Source organism: Hyperolius riggenbachi, chromosome 10, assembly GCF_040937935.1.
Source record: "Hyperolius riggenbachi isolate aHypRig1 chromosome 10, aHypRig1.pri, whole genome shotgun sequence".
In the NCBI taxonomy this organism is placed as follows: domain Eukaryota; kingdom Metazoa; phylum Chordata; class Amphibia; order Anura; family Hyperoliidae; genus Hyperolius; species Hyperolius riggenbachi.
This window is the reverse complement of record NC_090655.1, coordinates 213,940,246-213,966,396: the sequence shown is the minus strand read 5'-3', so window position 1 is coordinate 213,966,396 and position 26,151 is coordinate 213,940,246. Positions and strand designations below refer to the sequence as shown.

Here is a 26,151-nt window from a genome sequence, read left to right as displayed (position 1 = left end):
ATTTCTGCCTCATTGGGCTTTCAGCCCTGTACACCCTTTCTTCTGCACCCAGGCAGCCCGGCTTTGCCGCTGCACATTCGTTTCTCACTGTCTACTGGCTAGTGTTTTCATCACCCGTTTACACACGCTGCCTGGGGTTGCTACTCTGCGGGCACTCTGTTCACTGTTTGAACCACTAACAGGGGACCAAGATTGCCATCCCCTCCTCATTTCTATCCTTTCACCCTGTTTCTACAGGGTGTCCCACTGTTTTGTTCTAGCCTTTTTTCACCTCCTCACTTGCAGCCATCCGGTGTGTTCTGCTGTACAGTCACGCATATGCATGTGTGTCATTGATCCATATATTGTTCATTGAGGGTAGTTTATTCTTTATGTGCTCTTGTTTTTATGGTTTTATTGACTGTATGGTACAAATAAAGGCATTTTTGTATTTTTCTACTACATATGTGTGGTGCGGTTTTTACAGGGCCAGTCCTTTCTCTTTTCAGTGATACACAGTTCCTGGGTGTTGAGACCATGGACTTCACACTCTAGACTAGGCCTCTGCTTTATCTGTTATGACCAATTGCTCTCTCGACCTCTCTACTGCTTTCTGATTCGGTACCTATGCATATCTGCCTGTTGCCAAACCCTGCCTGTACCTGGTTCCCGAATCAGCCTTCTGTCTCTGTACCTTATCTGCTCGTGTGTTGCCGACCTGGCCTGGCCGACCCTTCTGGCTGTCACTCATACCTTGAGTGTTCAGTCTGTCTGTACTACCTGTGACACTACCCCGCCAAGTGTCAGGTAGCTGCAGAGACCTCCTGTTCCTCAGAGAGGCCTCTCTGCAGTCCAGTCAGGGGCTCTATCCCTTAGGAGTCCTGCAGTATAGTCTGATTCCCAGTCTTGCAGGGAATCACTGGCTTGCAGGTTGCTCCTCAGGTGGTCCATGCTCATTGTTATCTGCGTCTCCCGCCCCACGGGAGACAGCCTACTGTTGCACCAAAACACTTACACTTTATCAGGTGTCCAGAGGTTGGTCATACTTGTATTATTGGTGATTCTGCAGATCATCAATAATCGGGTATATATCTGTATTGTTGGTGATACTGCAGATCACCAATAATCAGATTCTCTCTGTGTGCTGACACCAATCGTTACAAGTTCCTAAAAAGGAACCAAGCGAATACCGTCTTATTCATCATCTCTCATTTCCTAAAGGTGATTCTTTAAACAATTAAATTGATGAGGATTTAGCTTCAGTATATTAATTGACTTTTGACAGGGCTGTATCGGTAATTGCTTCATTTGGTCAGACCGGTTTACTAGCTAAAGCTGATATAAAATCAGCCTTTTGCCCATATGGCCAGGAGCATTTAACTGTTTGGGTTTTCATTTCCAGAACTGTTATTTTTATGATATGTGCTTGCCATTGGGGTGCGCTTTGTCTTGTCGTTATTTTGAAATCTTTGCTACTTTTTTGGAGTGGTCATTGACTCAGGTGTCCCCCATTGGCAAAGTACTTCATTATTTGGACGATTTTTTTATTCATTAGTGAACCTGACTCGTATACAGCTTTTCAGTTATTTGCAAATTTGCATGAGTTTATGTCTGAATTTGGGATGCCGTTAGCTGCTGAGAAGTCGGTTTCCCCATGCATGGAAATGATATTTTTAGGCATTACAATCGATACTAGTCGGATGGAATGTCGGCTGCCCGTAGACAAAGTGATTAAATTAAAGGATTCAGTGGATGTGTTGCTGCATAAAGAAAAAGCTCTGGTGAAAGAAATTAAATCTTTATTGGGCCTATGCGGGCGCAACATCCCTATGGGCGGTGTTTTTTCTAGAAGCTTAGCATTGACTATTGCTGGTATCAAACATCAGCATTGGCATGTTAGACTTACGAGGGAAATTAAAGAAGACCCGATGGTGTGGTTTGAATTACTTTCACAATTTAATGGTAAAAATATGTGGCAAAGTGAGTTTGTGCGTGATGACCAAATGGAGTTTTTTACCGACGCAGCAGGATCAGTTGGTTATGGTGTGTATTGGCAAGGCAGATGTAGTGCTGAGGTGTGGCCAGAATTGTGGTCTCAGCGCGGTTTTACGAAAAATATAGTTCTTCTGGAATTATTTCCTCTTTTGGTAGCACTGGTGCTGTGGGGTCAGTTCTTTAAGGATAGGAGGATACTGTTACCATCAGATAAGGCGTAGTTTATGCAATAAACTGTCTAACGTCAAAATCTTTGGAAGTTTTGAAAAATCTTGCGTCAGATTGTTTTAATGTTCTTGAAGTACAATATCTGGTTGAAGGCTGCTTACCTTCCATGTAAGGTGAATCACTTAGCTGACGCTTTGTCTCGACAGCGTTTCAATGTGTTCAAGGAGTTGGTGCCAGAGGCAGAGGACATGGGAGTTCTGTGCCTGGCTCATTTATGGCATCTCATTGGAATTTATTCAACACCACAGTACAGAAATCAGTGTCCAGTAAAACATGGGCTGAGTATTCAGCCGCATGGTGTCAGTGGTCCTCTTTGTTAAAATCTTGGGGTTTGTCCCTGTTAGGGGGAGAGGTGGAGCCTTTGTTAATTTTCATATGTAATCTTATATCAGAAGGGAAGTCGGTCACCCATGTCAAGAAACAATTGGCCGGCATTACCTTTTTTAGACAGTTACAAGGGGCTGTTAATTTAGTAGAACAATTTATAGTGAAGCAATTTTTGAAAGGGTTGGGTTCAACAATCGTTAGTAGTGATGCTTGTGGTCCTATTTCTTTCTATTTATTGAAAGATTTATAATAATAATCTGATAATAATATGAACATTTATATAGCGCTTTTCTCCTGTCGGACTCAAAGCACTTATTTACCGTATATACTCGCATATAAGCCGACTCGCATATAAGCCGAGGTACCCACTTTGCCCCCATAAACAAGGGAAAAGTGATTGACTCGCATATAAGCCCCCCCCCCCCCCTACAGTATAGCCTTAGGATTAATAACCAGATGTGCCCCCAATATGAGGCATCCCAATACCCAGTAAAAAAAAGTCAGATGTGCTCCCAGTATGAGACATCCCCACCTCCCCAAAGCCAAAGAGGCCCCCAGTATGAAGCAGCCGACCTCCCCATAGCCATATGTGCATCCATGTCTCTGCTAATTGCACATCTGCTTAGCTCCCAGCCTCTTGACACAAATCCTGCTGACAACCAGGACATTTCCCACGACAAATCTTCCACGCCCTGGAGTCTAGAATCTCAAATGTTGCTTTGGGGTGCATTTCCCCATGATGGCAGATGATGATTCTCACTAGACAAACAAAGGACAAATCAGTAAGGTGAAGCTGGACTCACCAGGGCACTAAAGTACTTCCTACAGAATCTGCAAAGCTGTAGGCAGGGAATATAACTGTTCCTTATGACACAGTCCATGTCTGAAATGAATATTTTGCTTCCATCTCCTCTGCACGTCTGATCTCCATGTGCAGTGCACTTCAGAGCTTACTTCCTGACTGCTGCCATCTACTGGGCATGTGCTGAAGACAGCAAAGCATGTAGGGAGATGTAGTTTCTTGAAGCCCGGCATTTGCTTGTAACTTACAGTGTCTTTACTCTGCTCCCTCCCCACACGCTGAAGCCGGGAAATGTAGTTGCTTCTTGTATTCTCATGCTGCATCCTCCGTGGCAATGCTGTGCCATTATGTGCTGATAAATGTGTTTATGTGACAAGCGGCCACACGCTGTGATTATGCCCGGATCTGTATACTGTGGCTGCAGCTCACTATCAGAGCTTCATGATATCGAGCTGCAGCCACGGCAGTACACAGATCCGTGCATAACAGCGTGTGGCTGCCTATCACATAAACACATGTATAGCACATAACTGAGGATGCAGCATTGAGAATACAAGAAGCAACTGTACATTTCGAAGCTTCAGCATGTCGGGAGAGAGGGAGCTGAGTAAAAACAGAGTAAAAGTTACATCAAAAGGATTCCTGCTCTCTGCAATGCACGCTCCGGGGAACATCAGTCTGATTATTGCTGTGCTAACGCTGCTACGGGCATGGGAAGGACTGACATAGTGGAGGCACAGGCAGCTGACTCGCATAGAAGCCGAGGGGTGGACTTTTCAGCACATTTTTTGTGCTGAAAAATTCGGCTTCTATGCGAGTATATACGGTACTCCTGGTTCTGCCATTAGTTTATTTTTCCAAATTCGAAGTTGCTCTTTTTCGTGCGGCATTTGTTTTTAGGCATTTTTCGGGGTCCTTGGGGTTTCAGAGCTAGTTTCACGTTCTAAAAAAGTTCATACGGGTTTGGGTTCTGGTGATGTGGTTGTTTTAGGAAATAGGGTGGATCTGAGGATCAAAAAATCTAAAACCGATAGGTTAGGAAAAGGGGTGTGGCTCTCCTTATATGAGCTTCGGGGTTTGCGCGCTTGCTCAGTTTTTCCGGTATCCAATTTTATGCTGATGCGTAAGGCTTCTTTTTCCTTTTTAGCTCATGCGGATTTGTCTCGTTTGTCGATTTTTCCGTTTCGGAAGGTTTTGGGTGCTTCTTACATCCCATGTACCTGTACGTCAGTGTACCCTGAATTAATTGACGGCTTTGGGACAGAGGAACAGTCCACCTTCATAGGGGATGCCGCTGATGCAAAATATGAGCGACACAGTGTATATCCTGGCTCCGCCCCCTCTCGCAACTTACAGTTAGGTTTGAGGAACGAGAGACAACTCCGCTCGCTCCTATTATGCCGCCCACCTCCTCCTCAGTGCAAGTTTTAATTCAGGTGGCTGCTTCAGAAATTGCTATTATGCCCAGCAATAGTACAGCCGGGTGCTCCACGCGGCTGGTTTTGGTGAGCACCCGGCTGTTTTCAGCTCACTTCCTCCTATGCTGTCAGCAGAGTTGTGCACAGAAGCATCGGCCCTGCATTCTCTCATTTTGCCCCACCGGCTACTATTTCATGCCACCTGGCTACTTTTTCATGCCACCCGGCTACTTTTTCATGCCACCCAGCTAGAAATAATTTCTGGGGAGGACACTGTAGTATGTAAGAGGAGGGAGAGCTATCTCCCTTCTCTCGCTCCTGCCCTGTACTTTCTGTGCGCACACTGAGTCTGCCCCGTCATTGGGTGTTTTGGTTGATATGCAAAAGCAAACTAATGCAAAGGAGGGCAGAAGTGTCCCATTCTGCAGCGCATCGCCTGTACTAAAACATGTTCAAATTGCTCTGCAGAACGCATACCTCCAATGACCCGGCGGACACAGTGTGTTCAGACTTTAGAGAAATTTATGACAGGAGTGAGAGAAGAGGGGAGAAGCTCTCGGCTCCTGTTACATCCTATTGACGGGCATATTAGCAAAAATACACAAAACAGGAGGGCAAGAAGGGGAAAGAAGCTCTTGGCTCCTGTTACATCCTATTGGCAGGCATATGAGAAAATTCTACAGCGGTCACGAGTTACAACATGTGAGTGTGTGTGGGGGGAAGCTTTAACACATTTTACTTTATCAAGTACATCTAGTTCTGCCTAGTGATCAATTTCAAATTTGGTGGCGTGGGTCTCGGGGCATGAGGTGGAATGATCTGCTCCCTCGGGTTACTAATTGGCTCGATTCATTGCCTGTCCCAGATGTATTGATCATGCACTTGGGAGCCAATGATTTGGGCAAAACCCCGACAATTGAGCTGCTGAATGTCATGCAGCAGGACTTGATGTAGCTTCATGAAGCGATGACATAATTTGGTATCGGTCCTTCTCTTTGCGTTATCTTGAGTCGATTCGGCGTCGGGTGAACTGGAATATGTCTAAATTTATGCCAAACGTGCGCGGTTTTGCCTATCGCCATACAGAATTGGAAGGTGGCATCCCGGGGCTGTATAGGTCTGATCTTGTCCACCTTACCCCTATCTGTTTAGACATATTTAACATGGATTTTCAATCCATGATTGAAATGGCCGTGGGTGGGGGTGCCAGTCGTTAGCCTGGCTGGTGGCGAGAAAGCTGTCCTTCAACATGGGCGGCTATTGAACTTTTGATGGAAAATAAAATGGACTACAATTTTGTCTATGGACTGGTATAATTGTTATTTTAGTTACAGTTTCAGTATTCTATGTCATTTGTTATATTTAAATAAAGTTAAAATTGATTTTATCCTAAATAAATAATGCCTACGGCCATATATTTGCCATTAATGAGTTGTATTGTCTTTTTTATGTAGATATGTTAGATAGGTAATATCGCAATGCATTCCACCTGAGCTGTTCTGTATGTGCTGTCTAGGCTCTATGAAACTATAGACAAGCAGGGCTGCTGCTGCAACCTTTTTATCATTCAATTTCATTATTCTGGTATGCTGTGTGGCTGCCTGTAGGAAGAGTCTCTCCCGGAATGAAACTGCACAGATAATGATGATGACGACTGCACACAGATCACAGATGAAATACTACAGCAGCCACACTTGTCTATTGTTTCAGAGCTTCTTTCTTGGCAGGAGCAGCTCCTCCCAGTCATCAGAGCTCTGAGTATGCAAAGCAGGAAAGCGGAGCCAGGAGGGGGCAGGCTTGAAAAGACTGACTCAGCTATAATGATTCCGGGTCAAACCCAGACTGAATGCTCAGTCGGAGATTCTTATCAGAGCCGATAACAGGCAGACTGAGCAGTGAAGGATGAAACTAAAAGCAGGGTAGGGGTTTACTGTCATGTTCCCACTGATAAATGTAGTAAAATACATGAAGGTGCTTCGTCTCTGGTTCTCTTTAACCCCCCTCCCCCCCCTTAAAGTGGAACTGAAGATAATCTAAAGAGTTTAACTTACCTGGGGCTTCTGCCAGCCCCTTGCAGCCGTTTTGTCCTGTGCCGGTCCTCCATGATCCTCTGTTCTCCTGCCGCCTGCTACTTTCGGGCTTCGCGGTCGGGCCACTGCACCTGCACGGCTCTGGCCACACGTATCCTTCTTTGCGTTCCAGTCCGCAATATCGCTATTGCAGATGGGAACGTGTAAAAAGGATACGCTTTGCAGCCCCCTCTACTTACAAGTCAAGTAACAAAGCTAGCTAGCGGCGGGAGAACAGAACCTCGTGGGGGACGGCTGCAAGCCCCAGGTAAGTGAAACTCTTTATTTTTAGTTTATCTTCAGCTCCACTTTAAACGGTATTGTCACCATAAAAATCAAATTTCAACAGCAACTGGTCTGAGTGTATTAAGTGATAAAGATTCTAATCCTGCTTTGAAAAAAATTTCTGCTGTTATGGTTTGGGGTTATCACATGCATTAGGAGCACTGGCCCTTTAATAGCCATTGCCATTCAGTTGCATGCTGGGGGTTCTTTTTATCTATAATATATTCCTCCTCTTCCATTTATTTCCCTTCTAGCTGCTTATCTCAAACACCTTTGTTTACTTGTGTTTACAAGCAATGCTGAGGTGACTGTGCAGTTCCTAGTATAGACCTCAGTGGGAGTGTCTGAAGACTCTGGGAGGAGGGCAGCTAATGAATACACAATGAGCAAGAGAAGAGAGGGGGGAAAACAAGAGTCATGGAGGATATGATGTCAGCATTAGCTTGGCAAAATGGCCACTACCTAGAATAGGATTTTCTGCATTTCCTTTATAAAATTCACAGGAATCATTACGTGGATAGCACAATACATCTGTTATGTAAGTAGAAGTAGTATTTATCTACTTAAATATGTGATTTTTATTTCTAGGTTAGCATGGGTGTCACTTGTTCTTTAAGTATAATAAATATTCATCACCTAATTCACGTCTCATGAGCAGTGATTCATGACCAAAACATTTCCCACAGTCAGCACGATTATGGCTTCTCACCAGTGTGAGATTTTGGGTCTGACAAGGTCTAATTTACGTAAAAAAAAAACATTTCCCACACTCAGTAATTGAATACGACTTTTCACCAGTATAATATCTCGCATGTGTGTAAATTAGATTTCCATAAAAAACATTTTTCACACTCAGCACATGAATAAGGCTTCTTATCGGTGTGAGGTCTCGTGTCTGACAACCTGCGATTTCTGTGCAAAACATTTCCCACACTTAGCACATGAATAGGGCTTCTCACCTGTATGAGATCTCTTGTGTTTCACAAGGTCTGATTTACACCCAAAAGATTTCCCACACTCAACACATGCATAAGGCTTCACACCGGTATGAGATCTCTCATGCGTGACAAGATTTGATTTCGAACTAAAACATTTCCCACACTCAGCACATGAATGGGGCTTCTCACCAGTGTGAGATCTCCAATGGTTGTATAGTTCTGATTTTTGTACAAAACATTTCCCACACTCAGTACATGAATAGGGCTTCTCTCCAGTGTGAGATCTTTCATGCATGGTAAGGTATGATTTTAGTACAAAACATTTCCCACACTCAGCACATGAATAGGGCTTCTCTCCAGTGTGAGCTCTCACATGTCTGACAAGATGTGATTTCAGACCAAAACATTTCCCACACTCAGAACATGTGTAAGGCTTCTCACCAGTGTGAGTCCTCTCATGTAAGACAAGAATTGATTTCTGACCAAAACATTTCCCACACACAGTACATGCATAGGGCTTCTCTCCAGTGTGAGTTCTCTCGTGTCTGACAATTGATGATTTCCAAGCAAAACATTTCCCACAAGTGGGACAGGAATAAGACCCACCAGCAGGGGGAGAGCTTTGCTGGGTAGGAGGCCCCTCTGGGTTAGACAGGTGAGGGAAGTCTGGGGGAATATTTGGGGTAACCAGGATATCTGCAGGAGACTCTTGTCCAGTGACATCATCATCCGCTGTACAGTCTGTGGATACAGAGAGATGAGTCTCTGAGAGGTTCCTGGAGCCAGGACTCCGTACTGCAAATAGAGAAACATGAATTTATGTTAGAGAGCTCTGAGGAGAGGAACAATTATTAATAAAGATGATTAATGAGCTGTTAACTATTCCATGTTGAGGCAACGTTTATTCAAACTTGGAAAATGGATCAAATGCAGCAGATGGATAACATTGCATTTAATTAGCATATCATTTGTACCATCTCAGAGTAATTGACATGTCACTGACCATCACTAGTTACAAGCCTGACAGAACTGCAGAAGGTTGTGCACATGATAGGCGGTCAATAACATGACAAGATCTTTGCCTTACATGCAAATATTATGAAACTTGAAATTTGGGACCAATTCTAATGCATTTCCTGACATGTGATTAGCTGAATGCTATTTGAATTACATACATTGCATACAAGTCAGTTATTTGCATCTCATTAATCTTCCCTACACCTAAAGCATTGGGCATACATTAAAAAACAATCAACTGTACAGCTTGATGAGACAATGGAAGCAATGTTTCTCTCTTGTGACAAATTGCCCAGCAAGCTCATGGTGAACCAGAACTCCTAGGAGTGTGTAAGGGTCTAAAAAGGACCAAAAAGCCCTCTCACTAAAATGCTATGCAAAACAGAAATAAGCCTTCTTAAAGAAAACCTGTATAAAGAAAAATGTCCCCTGGGGGGTTCTTACCTCGGGAGGGGGAAGCCTCTGGATCCTAACGAGGGTTCCCCCGTCCTCCTCCATTCCTCCTGCCCGGGTCCCCCGAAGGGCGGCGTTGTATTTACCTCTCTGCGATCCAGCGCAGGCGCAGTAGCGGTTCTTCCTTCGGGCTGGGCGGAAATAGCCGAACCCGATCGATCCACTCTACTGCGCAGGTGCGAGTCCTTGTGCGCCTGCGCAGTAGAGCAGATACGATCGGGCGCAGCTATTTCTGCCTAGTCCGAAGGTAGAACCACTACTGCGCCTGCGCTGGATCGCAGAGAGGTAAATATATCAAGCCTTGTTAGGCTTGTCGGGGGAGGATTGCCGGGGGATTCGAGGGAGCCAGCGCTGGATTGCCTGCAGCTACATGGATAGGAGAAGCCTCATTGAGACCATAAGGCTTCCCCCTCCCGAGGAAAGTACCCCCGAGGGGACTTTTTTTTTTTTTTAAACAGAGTCTCTTTAAAAACAGGTATTTATGATTAATCAGGTTTGAGTGAGCTCTGAGGTGTCCCACAATGCATCACTGCTGAATTAGCAATTAATCCCTTTATTGTCCCTGTAAGCTAAATACAACCCCGAAACCGCTAGAATGCGATGATGTGTCAGCTTGTTAATATCACAGAGCCAAACTAATCCAGCATGCATACAGACTGTTTCAGACTGGGTGGTACTCATCAATGTATAGCCTGGATTATTGTGGCTTTATGGGGTAGGACTTAAAACACCCAGAGTTACAGACTACCCAGCAAGATCTTGTGAAGTGAAGAAAGCCGAGGCACTGTTGCAGTAGAAAAAGAGGTACCTTTAATCCACGGTATGCAGACACAGCGGGGAATACAGTGGGGGTGAGGGGATGCCTGACAGCTGTTTCGCTAAGAAAGCTTCTGAAGAAGCTTTCTTAGCGAAACAGCTGTCAGGCATCCCCTCACCCCCACTGTATACCCCGCTGTGTCTGCATACCGTGGATTAAAGGTACCTCTTTTTCTACTGCAACAGTGCCTCGGCTTTCTTCACTTCACATGATCACTGTCTGTTTCTGAGCAGCACGCTGCATTATGGAGTACATAATCCGGTAAAACCCAGGACCTCTCTACCCGCACCTAGTGCCTGTCTTTCTCTCTCTCATTGTTGTACCCAGCAAGCTCTTGGTGAAGCACAACAGACCTACAGTACCGTATATGTATTTATAGCAATAAATCTGGGTTAGGTTTGTAGAGCAATGTGATTTTACTTACAAATTCTTATCATTGTATTGGGTCACGCATATGCCCCTTGTAAATGTAGTTTTTTACCTCTTGTCCATAATTGTACAAATGAAGATATTGTGAGGTTACAATATACAAAATTATAGCAGCCACTAATACTTTTGTAGCTGTATATAAATCTCCCATCTCTCTGTCCAATGAAGTACCAAACTGCTGCGGCTCCTATTGGTCAGGAAATCAGTGGGGAAAGGGCATGACTAGCAACTACTGGCTCTCCTGCAAAACTATGGATACCTCTCCCTCTTGCTAGAGTAATGTTTATGTGACCAATTTTTTTTTTAATTTCATTATTGATGTTCATAGAATTGTGTGAAAGATATTACTGCTTTACTTGGCTTTCCCTGTCCTTCATGTTCCCAGTTGGTCCAACTGTTATAAATCCCATACACCAGAAGCGAATAGACATGAAACAAGTGGAATTTGATTACTCATGGTTCACACATGCCCAGTAACAGGAATTACTCATGCACGTCTTTCCTTCATAAGCTGATAATGGTCACTGAACATTACTGTACACAGATTAGTCACAGTAGGGTGTGTTATGCTGGGAATACACGGCTAGATTATGTGCCAGAATCGAGCCAGCGACTCGATGCCGGCGCGTTCCCGCGGCCACCCGGATCGATTCCCGCTCGTCCCCGCGGACACTTCTCAACAGCTTTTCATTTTTGCCCATTGTCCTGCCCGCCGGTATCGAGCAGGGAATCGATCCAGCAGGGTATAGGACAGGTCAGAAATTATCAATTGAGCCATCACTAGTAAGGATGACTTAGTGTTACTGGCCTGTAATAAGTGGATAATGGTCACTGTACATTACTGTACACAGATTGGTCATAGTAGGGGTAACTAAGTGTTACTGGCCTGTAATAATCTGAAATGTTCACTGTACGTTTCTGTTTACAGATTGGTCACAATCTGTGTACAGTAAGGGTGACATAGCATTACCGTCCTTTAATAATCAAAGTTTGTGAGTGTAAGGTGTTAATAATGATATTCCCTCCATAGTAACAAACGCATCACTACCCTCTAGGCCAGTGGTTCCCAGCCTTTTCCGGCCCGGGGAACACACGGCGGGGGGGGGGGGGGGGTGTCACGCGGGCGTTTGCGCGACCTAGTGGACAGTGCCGTGCGCAGCAGGCTATGGGGGGGGGGGGGGGGCTGGGGTGCGGCTGCATAGCTAGCATAGTTGCCCCAGTATAGGGAGTTTAGTTGCCCCAGTATGGTTAGTATAGTTACCCCAGTATAGTGCCCCAGTATAGCTAGTATAGTGCCCCAGTATAGCTAGTATAGTCCCAGTATGGATAGGTAGTGCCCCTGTATAGTGCCCAGTATGGGTAGGTAGTGCCCCAGTATAGCTAGTATAGTGCCCAGATAGCTAGTATAGTGCCCAGTATAGCTAGCATGGTGCCCAGTATAGCTAGCATAGTGCCCAGTATAGCTAGCATAGTGCCCAGTATAGGTAGGTAGTGCCCAGTATAGGTAGGTAGTGCCCCAGTATAGTGCCCAGTATAGCTAGTATAGTTGCCCCCAGTATAGCTAGTTTAGTTGCCCCCAGTGTAGGTAGTTTAGTTGCCCCCAGTATAGCTAGTTTAATTGCCCCCAGTATAGCTAGTACAGTTCCCCCCAGTATAGATGCCCAGGAGGGAGGAAGCAGCGCTAGAAGGAGGGGCAGTGGAGGCAGCGGTGGGGAGGGGGGAAATATCCCCCCCCCTCCCTCACCTGGGACCCCTCCTTCTGCCTCTCTCCCCCTCCATTTAGCGGTGGCAAGTGCGGGCTCGGCGGCGAGGAGACATGCGCAGAATTACTCACCACTTCCACGTTCCAAGCGCCGGCAGCGTCATGTCGTCACAGATCTCCGCCTTCAATGCCGCCCACTGTGCTTCTGCTAATCAGGAAGCACAGTGGGCGGCATTGAAGGCGGAGATCTGACGACATGACGCTGCCGGCGCTTGGAACGCGGAAGTGGTGAGCAATTCTCCGCATGCCTCCCCGCCGCCGAGCCCGCACTTGCCACAGCTAAATGGAGGGGGAGAGAGGCAGAAGGAGGGGTCCCAGGTGAGGGAGGGTGGGGGGATATTTCCCCCCTCTCCACCGCTGCCTCCACTGCCCCTCCTTCTAGCGCTGCTTCCCCCCTCCTGCGCCCTACAGTAGGAACAGGTCTGGCGAGAGGCCAGACCTGTACGGCACACCAGGCAACATACCGCGGCACACTAGTGTGCCGCGGCACAGCGGTTGAGAAATGCTGCTCTAGGCAACCAACTCATCTGTACAGAACTCCGGCCCAAGCTCTCGCTTGAGGTATCGAGAGCTAAATGCAACAGAAATCATGCATGTGTACCTAGCGACCCCCTACTATATGACCAGTCTGTTTACAGTAATGTACAGTGACCATTATCTGCTTATTACAGGAAGGTAACACTAACTCACCCCTAGGGCTGTGAAGTCCGAGTATGAGTTGAGGAGTTGGAGCTATTTTTAGGTACCCGGAGTCCGAGCTTTCCAAATCTGAGGAGTTGGAGTCGGTGTTGGTTGATTTTTGTACTGACTCCACAGCTCTGCTCACCCCTACTGTGTCCAATCTGCGTACAGTAACCATTATCAGCTTATTACAGAACAATTACACTAAGCCGCCCCAACTGTGACCAATCTGCGTACAGTAATGTACAGTGACCATTATCAGCTGATTACATGCCAGTTACACTAAGCCACCCCAACTGTGACCAATCTGCGTACAGTAATGTACAGTGACCATTATCAGCCTATTACAGGCTGGCAGAGATCAATTAAACCACACACACAGTAGATTTCTATTGCTTGAAATAATCACAATTAAGTTAACCACAGCTACAGTTACGTGTGACAATTTAGTGACTCTCCGAGTCCTCGCCTGATCAGCACTGGATTTCTTGAGATGTAGCGGGATGCTTCTCACTCATCCACCACCTCCCCTTTCCTAAGAACAGAACATTCTCCAAAGCCATCAGGGTGTCTGTATGGTTATTGTATTTAACATGCGTACATACCATAACCCTAATGTGGCCAGTCTGGGAGCAGTCGCGTCTTAACAATAAAGATGCACATTTATTCTATATTTGATGCTGATTACTCACCAGTTCTGCCCTCTGTAACAATGTCCTCCACTTTAATTATCCTCAACATGTCCCCCTCCTCCATTGACTGCCTATCACTCCTCACATACGTCTCTTCTTCTTCCTCTTTATATGTCCTCATCATGTCCCCCTCCTCCACAGGCTGCTGATCACTTCTCACATATGTCTCTACTTCCTCGTTAAATGTCCTCAATATGTCACCTTCCTTCATAGACTGGTGCCCATCCCTCACATACATCTCTTCTTTTTCCTTCTTAATTGTCCTCTTTATGTCACTCTCCATGGCAGGCTGCTGATCACTCCCCACATATGTCTCTTCTCCTTCCTCTTTAAATGTCCTTAATTTATCACCCTCCTCCACAGGCTGCTGATCACTCCTCACATATATCTCTTTTTCTTCCTCCTTAATTGTCCTCTTTATGTCACCCTCCTTGGCAGACTGCTGATCACTCCTCAGATTTGTCTCCTCTTCTTCCACTTTAACCACAACATTTACATGCATCAGTTCTCCGCCCTAAGTGCAAAAAACGAGAGATAATTTAAAATATGAATTTCCAAAAAACAGCATGTAAAGTAGGAAACAATGTCATACCAGTTTAGATCTCTGGGGTCTTCAGCTTCTAACAATAGTGGTGGACAGTGTAAACTTTCTGCAGACAACCTTGGGAATAGAACGGACCTGTATATCTTGTCACCCCAGGCAAGAAATCCTCCCCCCCCCCCACCACAGAATACTTTGCATATGCTATAAACCCTAAGCCATCAGGAGAGGATAACTTTTTGCCCTCCACTGATGGTCACCTGGCTTATTTAGCTAGATTTGGTAGGGGTTGGCATCCATTAGGCCCCTAGACTCTCTCCAGACCCTCGGAAGCTGCCTAGGTTTTCCTTGTGGATGATGCAGTTCTGTATGCCATACAGCACATGCTGCCACTATGAACCTCAAATTAAAACAGCACCCGCACTACAAGTTCAGACATCATGTCCCCACAGAACAATTTAGGGCCCTTTCACACTGGCGCGCTGCGTCATTTTACCGCACCTCACAGCTATGCTAATGAAAGCCTATGGGTGCTTTCATACAGTATGCGGTGCGTCGGAAGTAGCGATCTACAGTGCGGAAAAAACAACGTTACCGCGCGACCTCTGCGAATTAAAAGTCATGTAAGTCTATGACGATGCAAGGTTTGCCACAATGTTGGCGTAGTGAAATTGCAGTGCGCATGGATGGAAGCGTATTTTTACAATATGCATCCGCGCACTTCTGTTTCTCTTAAACAGCAAGTGACTGCAAGTGAGCATCAATTCCTGTTTGGTTCCCGGCCAGATGGGGATTACCGCATACTAAACCGGTAATCCCCGAAGGCCTGTTTTTGGAGGTGCAGTGCGGCCCCTGCCGCCACTATACAGTCTGAAGCTGGCCTCAAGGTATCATGTCCATTGCAGGATCAGATTATCATGCAACACAGTCTTCATCTCAGAATACTTTTTCACAAACATTATGGGAAATGTAAATATGTTACCAGCTGTTAGGATACGACTGCAGTGGGTCTATCATGACAATGAAGGGCTGACATAGTGAGATGGTACATTAGTTTAGCGATTCATAACCCATTCTGGAGATACGCACAGTGTGTTGGTGGTGTAGGTGCGACAAGAGAAGTAGAATGGAGGGAGGAAGGGTAGTAGAGGGTCAGAATAATTGATAACATGGATGAGCAGAGAGATATGAGCAGAATAGCGGCATAGTGGATAGCAATATTGCATTATAGTGCCGAGTCCTAGCTAGGTTTGAACACTGGCCAGGGCACAATCTGCATGGAGTTTCTATCTTCCCTCGGATTTCATCCAGATACTTCATATTCCTCCTACATCCCAAAAACAAATACTAATAAGTCAACTGGTTTACCCAAAACAATCCTATAGTGAAAATATTAGATTATAACTATGGTAGGGATTAGATTGTGAGCTCTGCTGATGACAGTCAGTGACATGAGTCGGAGTCGGTGGTTTAAAAAATTGAGGAGTTGGAGTCGGATGATTTTTGAATTAAATTTGTAAAAATTAGACTAAGGAGTCGGAGCAATTTTGGGTACCTGGAGTCGGAGTTTTCATAAACAGGTGAGTCGGAGACAGATGATTTTTGTACAAACTCCGCAGCCCTTGACATGACTATGTACTCTGTAATGTGTTGCAGATGTCAGTGCTTTATAAATACATAATAATAATATTAATAATAATATGGTAAGACATTAGACTATGAGGATTATACCGTGAGCTACTCCGGGGACAGTCGGTGACTTTACTATGTACTCTAAAGTGCTGCATAAATACATAATTATATGATAGGAAATTGGACTATGACTATGGCAGCACACAGAGTGTGGTAAGTCCTTATGTAAACTGCTGGGAGTACTATTATCTCATTTTAAAGTAAATTTTTTTTAGTTCATGTCTTTCATAAGATTACAAGCAAGTAAGGAAGGGATTGAGGTTAGGCCCTAGGCAAGGGTGATTAAAGTTTGACTTCAGGAATAAACGTAGCCATTAGGAATAATACAGGATGCTGTCCTTGGTTGCAGCTGAAGAACACATCTGTAAAAGCTAATTCATGAAACTGTTACACAGGGGTCACCATATCTACAGGAGACAAGTGTGTGTGCAGCTTTACACTAATCATGCATACACAGGCTCTATTGGTGTTTCCAGTCAGTATGGAGCTTGATCCTGCAAGTAGCACTGCAAGAAATGAGCGCTGTACAGAGGTGCTGTCCTGGTATACAATAGCAGAGCACACTGTTCCTATAGGGGATCACATGGTGCATAATGAAGTAAGCTATTATTATTTTATTATTTAAGTATTTATATAGCGCCGACATCTTACGCAGCACTGTACAGAGTATATTGTCACTAACTGTCCCTCAGAGAGGCTCACAATCCATTCCCTACCATAGTCATATGTCTATGTTTGTTTCGTGTAGTGCATGTGTCTAGGGCCAATTTAGGGGGAAGCCAATTAACTTATCTGTATGTTTTTGGGATGAGGGAGGAAACCAGAGTGCCTGAAGGAAACCCACACAGACATGGGGAAAACATACAAACTCAGGCATGCACTTGGAGGCACCGAATTTAATCCCATTCCGATTATAATAATCAAATCAGATGGTCAATAGGCCGCTAAGTCGCCTGATGTATGGCCACTCATGTATGGCAACCTTAACTCATGTGTCATGTAGTCAAATGCATGCTGTGAAACTATACATGTGCAGGCTTCATTAAAGATGGCCATTAACAGTAAAATCCCGTGGCGGATCAGTTGTTTCTGATCGTCGCAGTAATCGTTTAGAAATGATTGGCCCTGCCCATTAATGGGCAAATTCTCGCTAACCAATCTGATCAGATCGATAGAATCAACCCAAAAAATGGATTAGATTCTGGTAATCTGATTGCGTGTGGTCCAGTATCAGTCATGGAGAGAATCCAAAGACATAACAAACGTTTTTTAGGTGATAACGTTAATGACTAACTGTACAAAATGTATTTGCAAGCTTTCAAAACTTAAAGATTCTTCTTCAGGCATGTTACAGAACCATACAAAGTAGTGTCACATACAAAAGCTTATATGACACCATGTTACAGTTCTCTTTTTGAAATTTAAAGAATCTCATCAAAGCTTAGATCTATTCAGCCTGAGCGCATTTGACAAGTGCCTCGCCGCAGCCCTGGTCCTCTGCATTGTCCCGCTGGCCACTGGTAATGATCGTGACAGGCCGGTGGGGTCAGCTCTTTTCTCCATGTCATCCGGCGCGCACAGCGCCTGTGCACAGCTACTGCGCAGGTGCAGTACACACCAGATGATATGGGCGCACGGGCACGAGCACCCGCGCAGAAAAGCCGACCCTGCTGGTGGGTCGCGATCATTAATGGTTGCCAGCAGAACACCGAGGAGGTCTGCAGCTGCAGCGAGGGACTGAGATGGCTGCCAGGGGATGGAAAAAGCCCCAGGTGAGTAAAAAATAGATTTTAACTGTCGCCTCGGAAGTCCTTTACCTACAGGTATATGCAAACTCTAATCAAATTAGTTATCAGAGAATAACTGGTAATAACAGGTTTGTATATATATATATATATATATATATATATATATATATATATATATATATATATATTATTATTTAGTATTTATATAGCGCCGACATATTACGCAGCGCTGTACGGTGTATATATATATTGTCTTGTTACTAACTGTCCCTCAAAGGATCTCACAATCTAATCCCTACCATTATGTAGTGTAAGTACTGTAGTCTAGGGCCAATTTTTTTTTTTTTTTTTTAGGAGGAGCCAATTAACTTATCTGTATGGTTTTGGAATGTGGGAGGAAACCGGAGTGCCCGGAGGAAACCCACGCAGACACGGAGAGAAACCCACGCAGACACGGAGAGAACATACAAACTCTTTGCAGATAGTGGGACCACTAAGCCACCGTGCTGCCCATATATGCTGACGAATAGCTAGTTTGATTAGTGTGCGTGTCTCTACCCATTGTCAAATGCTCTAAGGATAAATAAATCTAATGCGGAGTACACACGATGCAATTTCACGTCACACAGGCGCGAATCGGGTGATTATTTCCAATCAAGTTTGATCGGCTCTTGATCGATAAAGTGATCGATTTTGCAGTTATAATTGGAAAATCAATCACTTGTAAAGGTATTACCCTAAACATTTTTTGTTGGTATGTCTTCGGAGCATGTCCTGGGCAGTGGAAAGTACAAATCTGGCCTGCACATAATTACCTCTTCCAACGACATATTCGGTCCACTTCCTGCAACTTCTCCTATTACACACAACAGCTTGTCTGAGTTACATCACTTCCTTGCATGTGCGTTCCACCTGGAAGAGCGAACATTGCCATCTTGTGGTGAATAGGTTAACTGCAGCCTCTGTTTGTGGAATCGCCTTCACTCAGCCATCAAAATATTATTATTCTCTGTCACTGCACAACATCCTTATCTACATAAGTGTCCCACCCCCATCCTGTATTATTAATAACATCTCTCCATGGATTCCCATTTTCTGTAATTTCCAAGTGATACAGACATCTCATAAACACTGGCAAATACTGTACACGTGTGGTGGCTGCACGGGTTGCTGTTAGCTGTCTACAGGCATTACCACTCATTTGCCTGATGGCAGGATAGGATTGCTGTCCCATTGTGTGAAATGTAATATGACTTTGGTTGTCATCTACCTGTTATTGTGTGTGTAGGAGGTTTTATAAGACTATGGGCTCGATTCATTAAATGGGTTCTCTTGCATAAAACCCCCCACAAAAACGGACACTTTCCTGGGGCTTCTATAGGCCCCCTGCTGCAGCTGTCATGTCCTGCGCCGTCCTCCACCGATGCTCTGTTCCCCACCGCCGACACCAGTCTAATTATTATTCTAACTAGACGTATAGAACTGTGGCTGCGCGGCTGCATAGCCGGCCTTTGATATGAGCGACCGGAGCGGTCGCTCAGGGCGCCAGCTTCCAAGGGGGCGCCTATAGCTGGTTGCCTATACTGAAGGCACCTACACCTGATTTCCTATACTGAGGGCACCTATAGCTGGCTACCTATACTGAGGGCTCCAACACCTGACTTCCTATACTGGGGACACCTATTGCTGGCTACCTATACTGAGGGAGGGCACCTACTCCTGGCTACCTATACTGGAGGCACCTACGCTTGGCTACCTATGGGGGGGATGGAGACCTTCAACTGACTTCCTATACTGGGGGCACCTATGCTTGGCAACCTATATTGAGGGCACCTATACATGAGATCCTATACTGGGGGCACCTATACCTGGCTACCTATCTATACTGAGTCTGAGGGCATTTTGGAGGGGGGCGCACTGCAGCTATAATGCGTGGTGCAAATTGTCAGTGCTGTGCTATCATTCTAAATGGGGGAGGAGGCGGCTAACTGTCCCACTGATTGTTTTTATTAATATTCCTGAAAGGTTCATTTTTAAGTGTATTCATGATAATGCACTCTTACTAACCATTTGTGGTTAATAATAGTATTTTTCTATTATACATATGTGATGTGTCACGGAGATCTGAGCATTTGGCATGATGTGTCACGACATCAAAAAGGTTGGGAACCACTGTCCTAGGAGATATCTCAGGAGAAAGGGGGAATTGCATATGGGTCTGTGTGTGTATACGTGCGTGTATATGCATGTGGGAAAAGGATGAAGGGTGGGGGGGGGGCGCAAAAATCAGGTTTCGCTCAGGGCGCTGTGAAACCTAAGACCGGCCCTGCGCAGCTGTGCGCGTGCCCCGCTATCGCGTGCGTCATCGGGAGCTTACTGTAAGCTCCTGATGATGCGCGCGGGAGCGAGCACGCGGTTGCACAGCCGCAGTTCTATCCATCTAGTTAGAATAATAATTAGACCTGTGCCGGTGGCGAGGAACGGAGCATCGGAGGAGGACGGCGTGGGACATGACAGCTGCAGGGGGCCGATTGAAGCCCCAGGTAAGTGTCCGTTTTTGTGTTTTGTTTGTGGAAGATAATCTCTTTAAACTGCACTGCTTAAATGAAGCAGCACAAGTTAAAATGTAATTGAGCACACTACGAGCGGTGGTGCTACATATTGTGCGCTGGTAATTAGCGCATGCTGCTTTTTAATAATACCAGCTCCTTTAACCCCCCCTGAGCCCCTTCGGGTCCTGTAGCATTTTAGGAAGAGATCCCTGCACTTTGATTGGCCCAATAGGCTGCCTGTCACCTATTGGGCCAATCAAAGTGCAGGGATCACGCCCTAAAACGCTACAGCACCTGAAGGGGCTCAGGAAAGGATTAAAGAAATGGGTGCTAATTAAAAGCAGTGCATGCTAGTTACCAGCGCACGCTACCTGCTTGGCCGATTTGCATACATTTTTTTTTTGGTACACCAAGCTAGCACTTTGCTAGCTGCGTGTACTGCCCGATCGCCGCCACTCCGCTCCGATTCGCCGCTACCCGCCGCGCCGCCACCTCCCCCAGACCCCATGTGCTGCCTGGCCAATCAGTGCCAGGCAGCGCTGAGGGGTGGATCGGGACTCCCTTTGACGTCGGTGACGTTATCCCGCCCGGGGGAAGCCCTAATGGAAATCCCGTTCAGAACGGGATCTCCGGACGGGCTTGATCGCCGGAGGCGATCGAAGAGGGTGGGGGATGGCACTGCACAGCTAGCTACATGATTTTAAAAAAAGAAAAAAATTAAAAAATAGTGCTGCGCTGCCCCCTGGCGGTTTTAATTGACCGCCAGGAGGGTTAACTTGCTCTGCTCCATTTAAGCTGTGCTGCCTCAGCTTAATGAATCAAGCCGTAAGTGAGAATTTCAGGCTAGATTTTAAGGGGGGGCTTTCATTGCGTTGAAAGACATCCATGGCTATAATTACTAAGTAATTCCCAGGGGTGTTGATCCAGGGATTTTATCTAATTTCCATCTGGAGTCAGAAAGGATTTCCTTTCCCTTTTGGTGCTAATTGGTCCAAGCCTTGTAGGGGTTTTTGCCTTCCTCTGGATCAACAGGGATATGTGAAGGTGCAGGCTAGTGTGCTTATTTTCTGATTGAACTCGATGGACATATGTTTTTTCCAACCCAAATAACTATGTAACAATGTAATTTCAGAACATATTGTGGATGTTAAAGAAAACTGGCTGTAACGAGAAAAACCTCCCCTGGGGGGTACTCAACTCGGGTAGGGGAAGCCTCCAGATCCTATTGAGCCTTCCCCTGTCCTCCTCAGTCCCATGGCGGCGAAGATAAAGCTCCCCGAACAGCGGGGATGTAAATATTTACCTTCCCGGGTCCAGCGCAGGCGCAGTATCGGCTCTCTGCCTTGGAGATAGGCGGAAATAGCCGATCACTGTCGGGCCGCTCTATTTCGCAGGCGCAAGTCTCCTGCGCCTGCACAGTAGAGTGGACCCGACGGAGCTTGGCTATTTTCACCTATCTCCAGCGCCCCCGCAACAGCGTCCCCACTGGAGCCAGGCAAGGTAAATAAATCAGCGCTTGTCAGCCTTGTCGAGGGAGGATTCTGGGACACTTCGGGGGAGCCTGCGCTGGACTGCCTGCAGCTACAGGAGAGTGAAAAGCCTCATTGGGACCCTGAGGCTTCCCCCGCCTGAGGTGAGTACCCCCCAGGGGAACTTTTTTTTTGTTACAGGTTCTCCTTAAAGAGAATCAGTCCTCTCCTGTCACCAGGTGCTTCAAACTCCTGCATAGAGGAGATTTTAGTGGTACCTGATTTGTCGGCTTAGGGCGGATACATAAAACTATTAGAGGGAGTCCATTTTGTTCACCTCCTCTTATGAAGAGAATACCAATGGATTTTTAAATATGGGGGTGAGCAGGTCCCCAGATAATGTTCAGTAATGATGGGTTTACCCCATTCCTGATGATTTGATATGCTGGTTGTTTCTCTGCAGCCCTACCTCTGTGCATAGTGCACCCCCACTCCACCTTGACACATTACACTGTAGGTCTCAATAATAATACAGTAACATATTTTTTATATTTGTATAGAGATGCCCAATTTTTTTAACATCTTAAGGTTTGGGCTCTTGCAAAAGATAAAAATATCTGCACTCCTATGATCATGTTCGGTGTGTTTCTCAGCAACAGAAGCATCATACAATACATACTGTAGAAAAATAAATCCTGGAAAGAGTAGACTGCACCACCATGAGTAATCAATGAACCAATATTTTTACTACATCACAGAGTCAAAATCCCAAAAATAAAACCATTTACAATTGTGTACTAGACACCAAAAGTTCACTATGAATAAATATTGCCTCACCTCCTACAAGTAACCCTGAGAGCAAATGTAAAAACAGAGCCAGCAAATTTAGGCGCAAGATGAAGCTGATAATCGGCTCACCCTGCTGCTGCAAAAGTCCCGGTGGCATTAATTACTATTCCCCCTCCAGGTCGCCATAGCCTCCAGGGAAAGACGTAATTCAGCTGCCACCTATTGCTAGCGGACGAATTACACTGTTTTTAAGCAATTTGGTCTCAGTCTTTCGCCAGAGCCCAAATTAGCTCCTGAGCACTGCTATAGTCGTAATTCACATTAGGGCCTATGGCAGCGCATGGTGCGCTCCAATTTACCTGCGCCTATTTGTCCTGCTTCGCCCTGAGGGCGCTTTCACACTATTTTTACCGCACCCCACCACAGGGCATTGAAAGTCTATGGGAACTTTCATACAGATGCGATACTGCACTAACGCGGCCGCTAATTTGTTAATTAACATAGTTACTATTTAATTAGCACAGTAACAATGTTAATTAACATAGTAGCAGCCGCGCTAGTAAAGTACACAGCACACACCACAGCAGTGGCCGGTATTTAAAGAGACTCTGAAGCGAGAATAAATCTCGCTTCAGAGCTCATAGTTAGCAGGGGCACGTGTGCCCCTGCTAAACCGCCGCAATAGCGCCGCTAAACGGGGGTCCCTTGATCCCCAAACCCCCCACTGCGACACTTGGTCGCAGACTTGGTCGCTCCTGGAGGCAGGGCTAACGGCTGCAGCCCTGCCTCCAGTCGCGTCTGTCAGCGGCGCATCGCCGCCTCTCCCCCGCCCCTCTCAGTGAAGGAAGACTGAGAGGGGCGGGGGAGAGGCGGAGATACGCGCTGACAGACGCGCGTGGGGCAGGGCTCCGGCGGTTACCCCTGCCCCAACCAGGAAGCGCTACCCCGCATTACGGAGGGGATTTGGGGGATCAGGGACCCCCGTTAAGCCGCGGGATAGCGGCGGTTTAGCCGGGGCCCACATGCCCCTGCTAACTCTGAGGTCTGAAGCGAGATTTATTCTCGCTTCAGACTCTCTTTAAAGGAGAGCGCGTTGCTATGGAAGCAATGCGTGTAACTAAGTAAGGCCTCTTTCAGACGGGCTGCAGTTGAGCATTGCGTTTACTGCTACGTAAGCACTTATCGAAGCAGCTCAAGTTTGTATGTGTGTTAGTAAGCGTTAATTGGCGTTCATGATAGGCGTTTAATGAGCGTTTGTGAGGCGGTTGCGGTTGGGTGTTTAACGCTGCGTTAACGCGTGTATTGCGTTTACAAAGCGTTTGGGGTGCATTCGAAAGCGTTTTTGTTAAAGGAGAACACCTTCAATTTTCAAAAATTTCACTTTGGCAAAGAGGAAATGACCAACTTTACCAGGAAGTCATGTTTAGGCAGTAACCTGGAAGTGTTTACCTTAACTTGGAAGTGAAATTGGTGGTCATAACAGGAAATGTTGATGTGATCTAGGAAGTAAAAGATCAAAAATGGTGTAGAATTTGGAACTTCACCTACAAAAGGATGTGAAAATGCACAGAACATTGAAGATTACTTCCTGTTTGTGCCTACCTCGAATTGTGCTGCACAAAATTAGGCAAACATTTTGTTAGAATGAATAGGCGTACTCGTCTGCTATTATTGCATTGCCACATTCTTACCCTGAGGGTCCTTTTACGTCGTAGAAGGCAAAGGGTTTTGAGTGGTAGGCGTTTTTGGGTACATCCAATGTTATCCATGAGGGATAAGAAGGGAGCCTTCAAAGTCTTATATGAAGACTTGCGCAGGAATCCGGAAATTTTTTTTAATTTTACTAGAATGTCAATTCCTAATTTTGATGAACTATTGGTTTTGTTGACACCTCATATTGCTCATCAGAGAACCAACATGCGAAGAATGATATGTCCTGCACAACGTCTTCTACTGACCCTCAGGTATTACTAGAAATATTTGTATGACTGTTTGTTTGTATGTACTATCCAAGAAGGTATTTTTCATTTTTTGGATGTTATGTTTTTCAGATATCTTGCCACAGGGAATTCGTTTACTTCCTTGCACTATCATTTTTTACTAGGCATTTCTACCATTCAAGGCATCGTACATGAGACGTGCAAGGCAATATGGAATGTTCTGCAGCCATTATTTATGCCTCAACCTACAATGCAGATGTGGAGAGAAGCAGCGGAAGGTTTCCGGCAGAATGCTCAATTTCCTAATTGCATTGGCGCCTTGGATGGAAAACATCTACAAATTCAGGTGCCACCCAACAGTGGCTCCTTGTATTATAATTATAAGAAATTCTTTTCAGTTGTTTTAATGGCCATTGCCGATACTACTTATAAGTTTTTGGCCATCGACGTAGGTGCTTATGGGAGCACAGCAGATGCAAATGTGTTTCGGTTGTCACCAATGGGCCGAAGGTTATATAGCCAACAGTTTGACATTCCCGAGCCAAGGCCCCTTGTTGAAGGAGGAGAAGCACTACCACATGTGCTAGTGGGTGATGAGGCTTTTGGCCTACATGTCAACTTATTAAAACCGTTTCCCAAACGCGATTTAAATGACAGAAAAAGGCTTTTCAACTTTAGGCTCACAATGGCTCGCAGATATGTGGAGTGTACATTTGGCATTTTAGCTAACAAATGGCGTGTACTCAGATCTTGTATGCAGCTGAAGCCTGACAATGTTGACTTTGTCATCAAAGCAACATGTGTGTTGCATAATTACCTGCGCACCAAGGATCCTCGTGCAGAAGACCTGTTGGAGGTGGACACTCTTCCGGATCTTGCTGGTCATGCAGTCCGTGGCAATGTCGAGGCAGCTAATGTGCGTGACAAGTTCGCGGCTTTTTTTATGTCACAAGATGGTCAGTTTGTCACCCATTAGTATTGCTTTTTCTTTATTACGCATTCCCTAATTTTGTGTTCTATTTGTTTCAAGCAGAGCTGGTTTTCTGCTAAGTTGTTAATAAAGGCATTCGTGATGTCATTGTCTCAAATGTACTGTGAGTTTCCATATAATCAATTGATTTCATTTTCAACAGGCCCAAACTTCGTAACTTTTCAATGTCATGCCAAATGGAGTTACCGAAATGTGTTGCCTGTAAATTGTTCTACCTTAGAATCATTCCCATTTGCCTGCCTATCTAGTTGATCCTCATCCCCAAAAATTTATATCCATATATCCTGAACAACCATACATCTCATACTCATGTGTGTATGACGTCACTACATTAGATGCATGCTTGTTTGTGGTGTGATTCCTACACTATTGTAACCCAATTGCTATGCATTTCATCCCAAAAATTGGTATTGTTTACAGTGCAACAAATATGGCAGCCAACATATTAGTAGCATTTAATTTGGCCTTTATTTCCTTAGGATTACATTAAACACATCCTGTTGGTCTCTTTCATTCTGCTTCTCTCTTTGTTTGTGA

The 26,151-nt window shown here is 45.4% G+C and overlaps 2 protein-coding genes across 2 annotated transcripts in view; one reads left to right on the top strand and one right to left on the bottom strand.

Moving 5' to 3' along the window:
• The window catches only part of LOC137534391 (zinc finger protein 665-like), a 63,908-nt gene extending 45,181 nt beyond the window's left edge, over window positions 1-18,727 (bottom strand). Inside the window, exons 1-3 of the mRNA XM_068255881.1 lie at window positions 18,689-18,727; window positions 13,893-14,406; window positions 7,993-8,836 (exon numbers count right to left, since the gene is read on the bottom strand). Coding sequence (XP_068111982.1) covers window positions 7,993-8,836; window positions 13,893-14,406; window positions 18,689-18,703 — 1,373 coding nt within the window. The 5' untranslated portion in view covers window positions 18,704-18,727. The remainder of the gene's footprint in view (window positions 1-7,992; window positions 8,837-13,892; window positions 14,407-18,688) is intronic.
• Window positions 18,728-24,531: 5,804 nt separating this feature from the next.
• On the top strand, window positions 24,532-25,681 carry LOC137536795 (uncharacterized). Its single transcript, XM_068258996.1, has 2 exons — window positions 24,532-24,647; window positions 24,735-25,681. Exons 1-2 carry the CDS (start codon window positions 24,532-24,534, stop codon window positions 25,597-25,599), a joined length of 981 nt encoding a protein of 326 aa, XP_068115097.1. The 3' UTR covers window positions 25,600-25,681.
• Window positions 25,682-26,151: the final 470 nt, after the last annotated feature.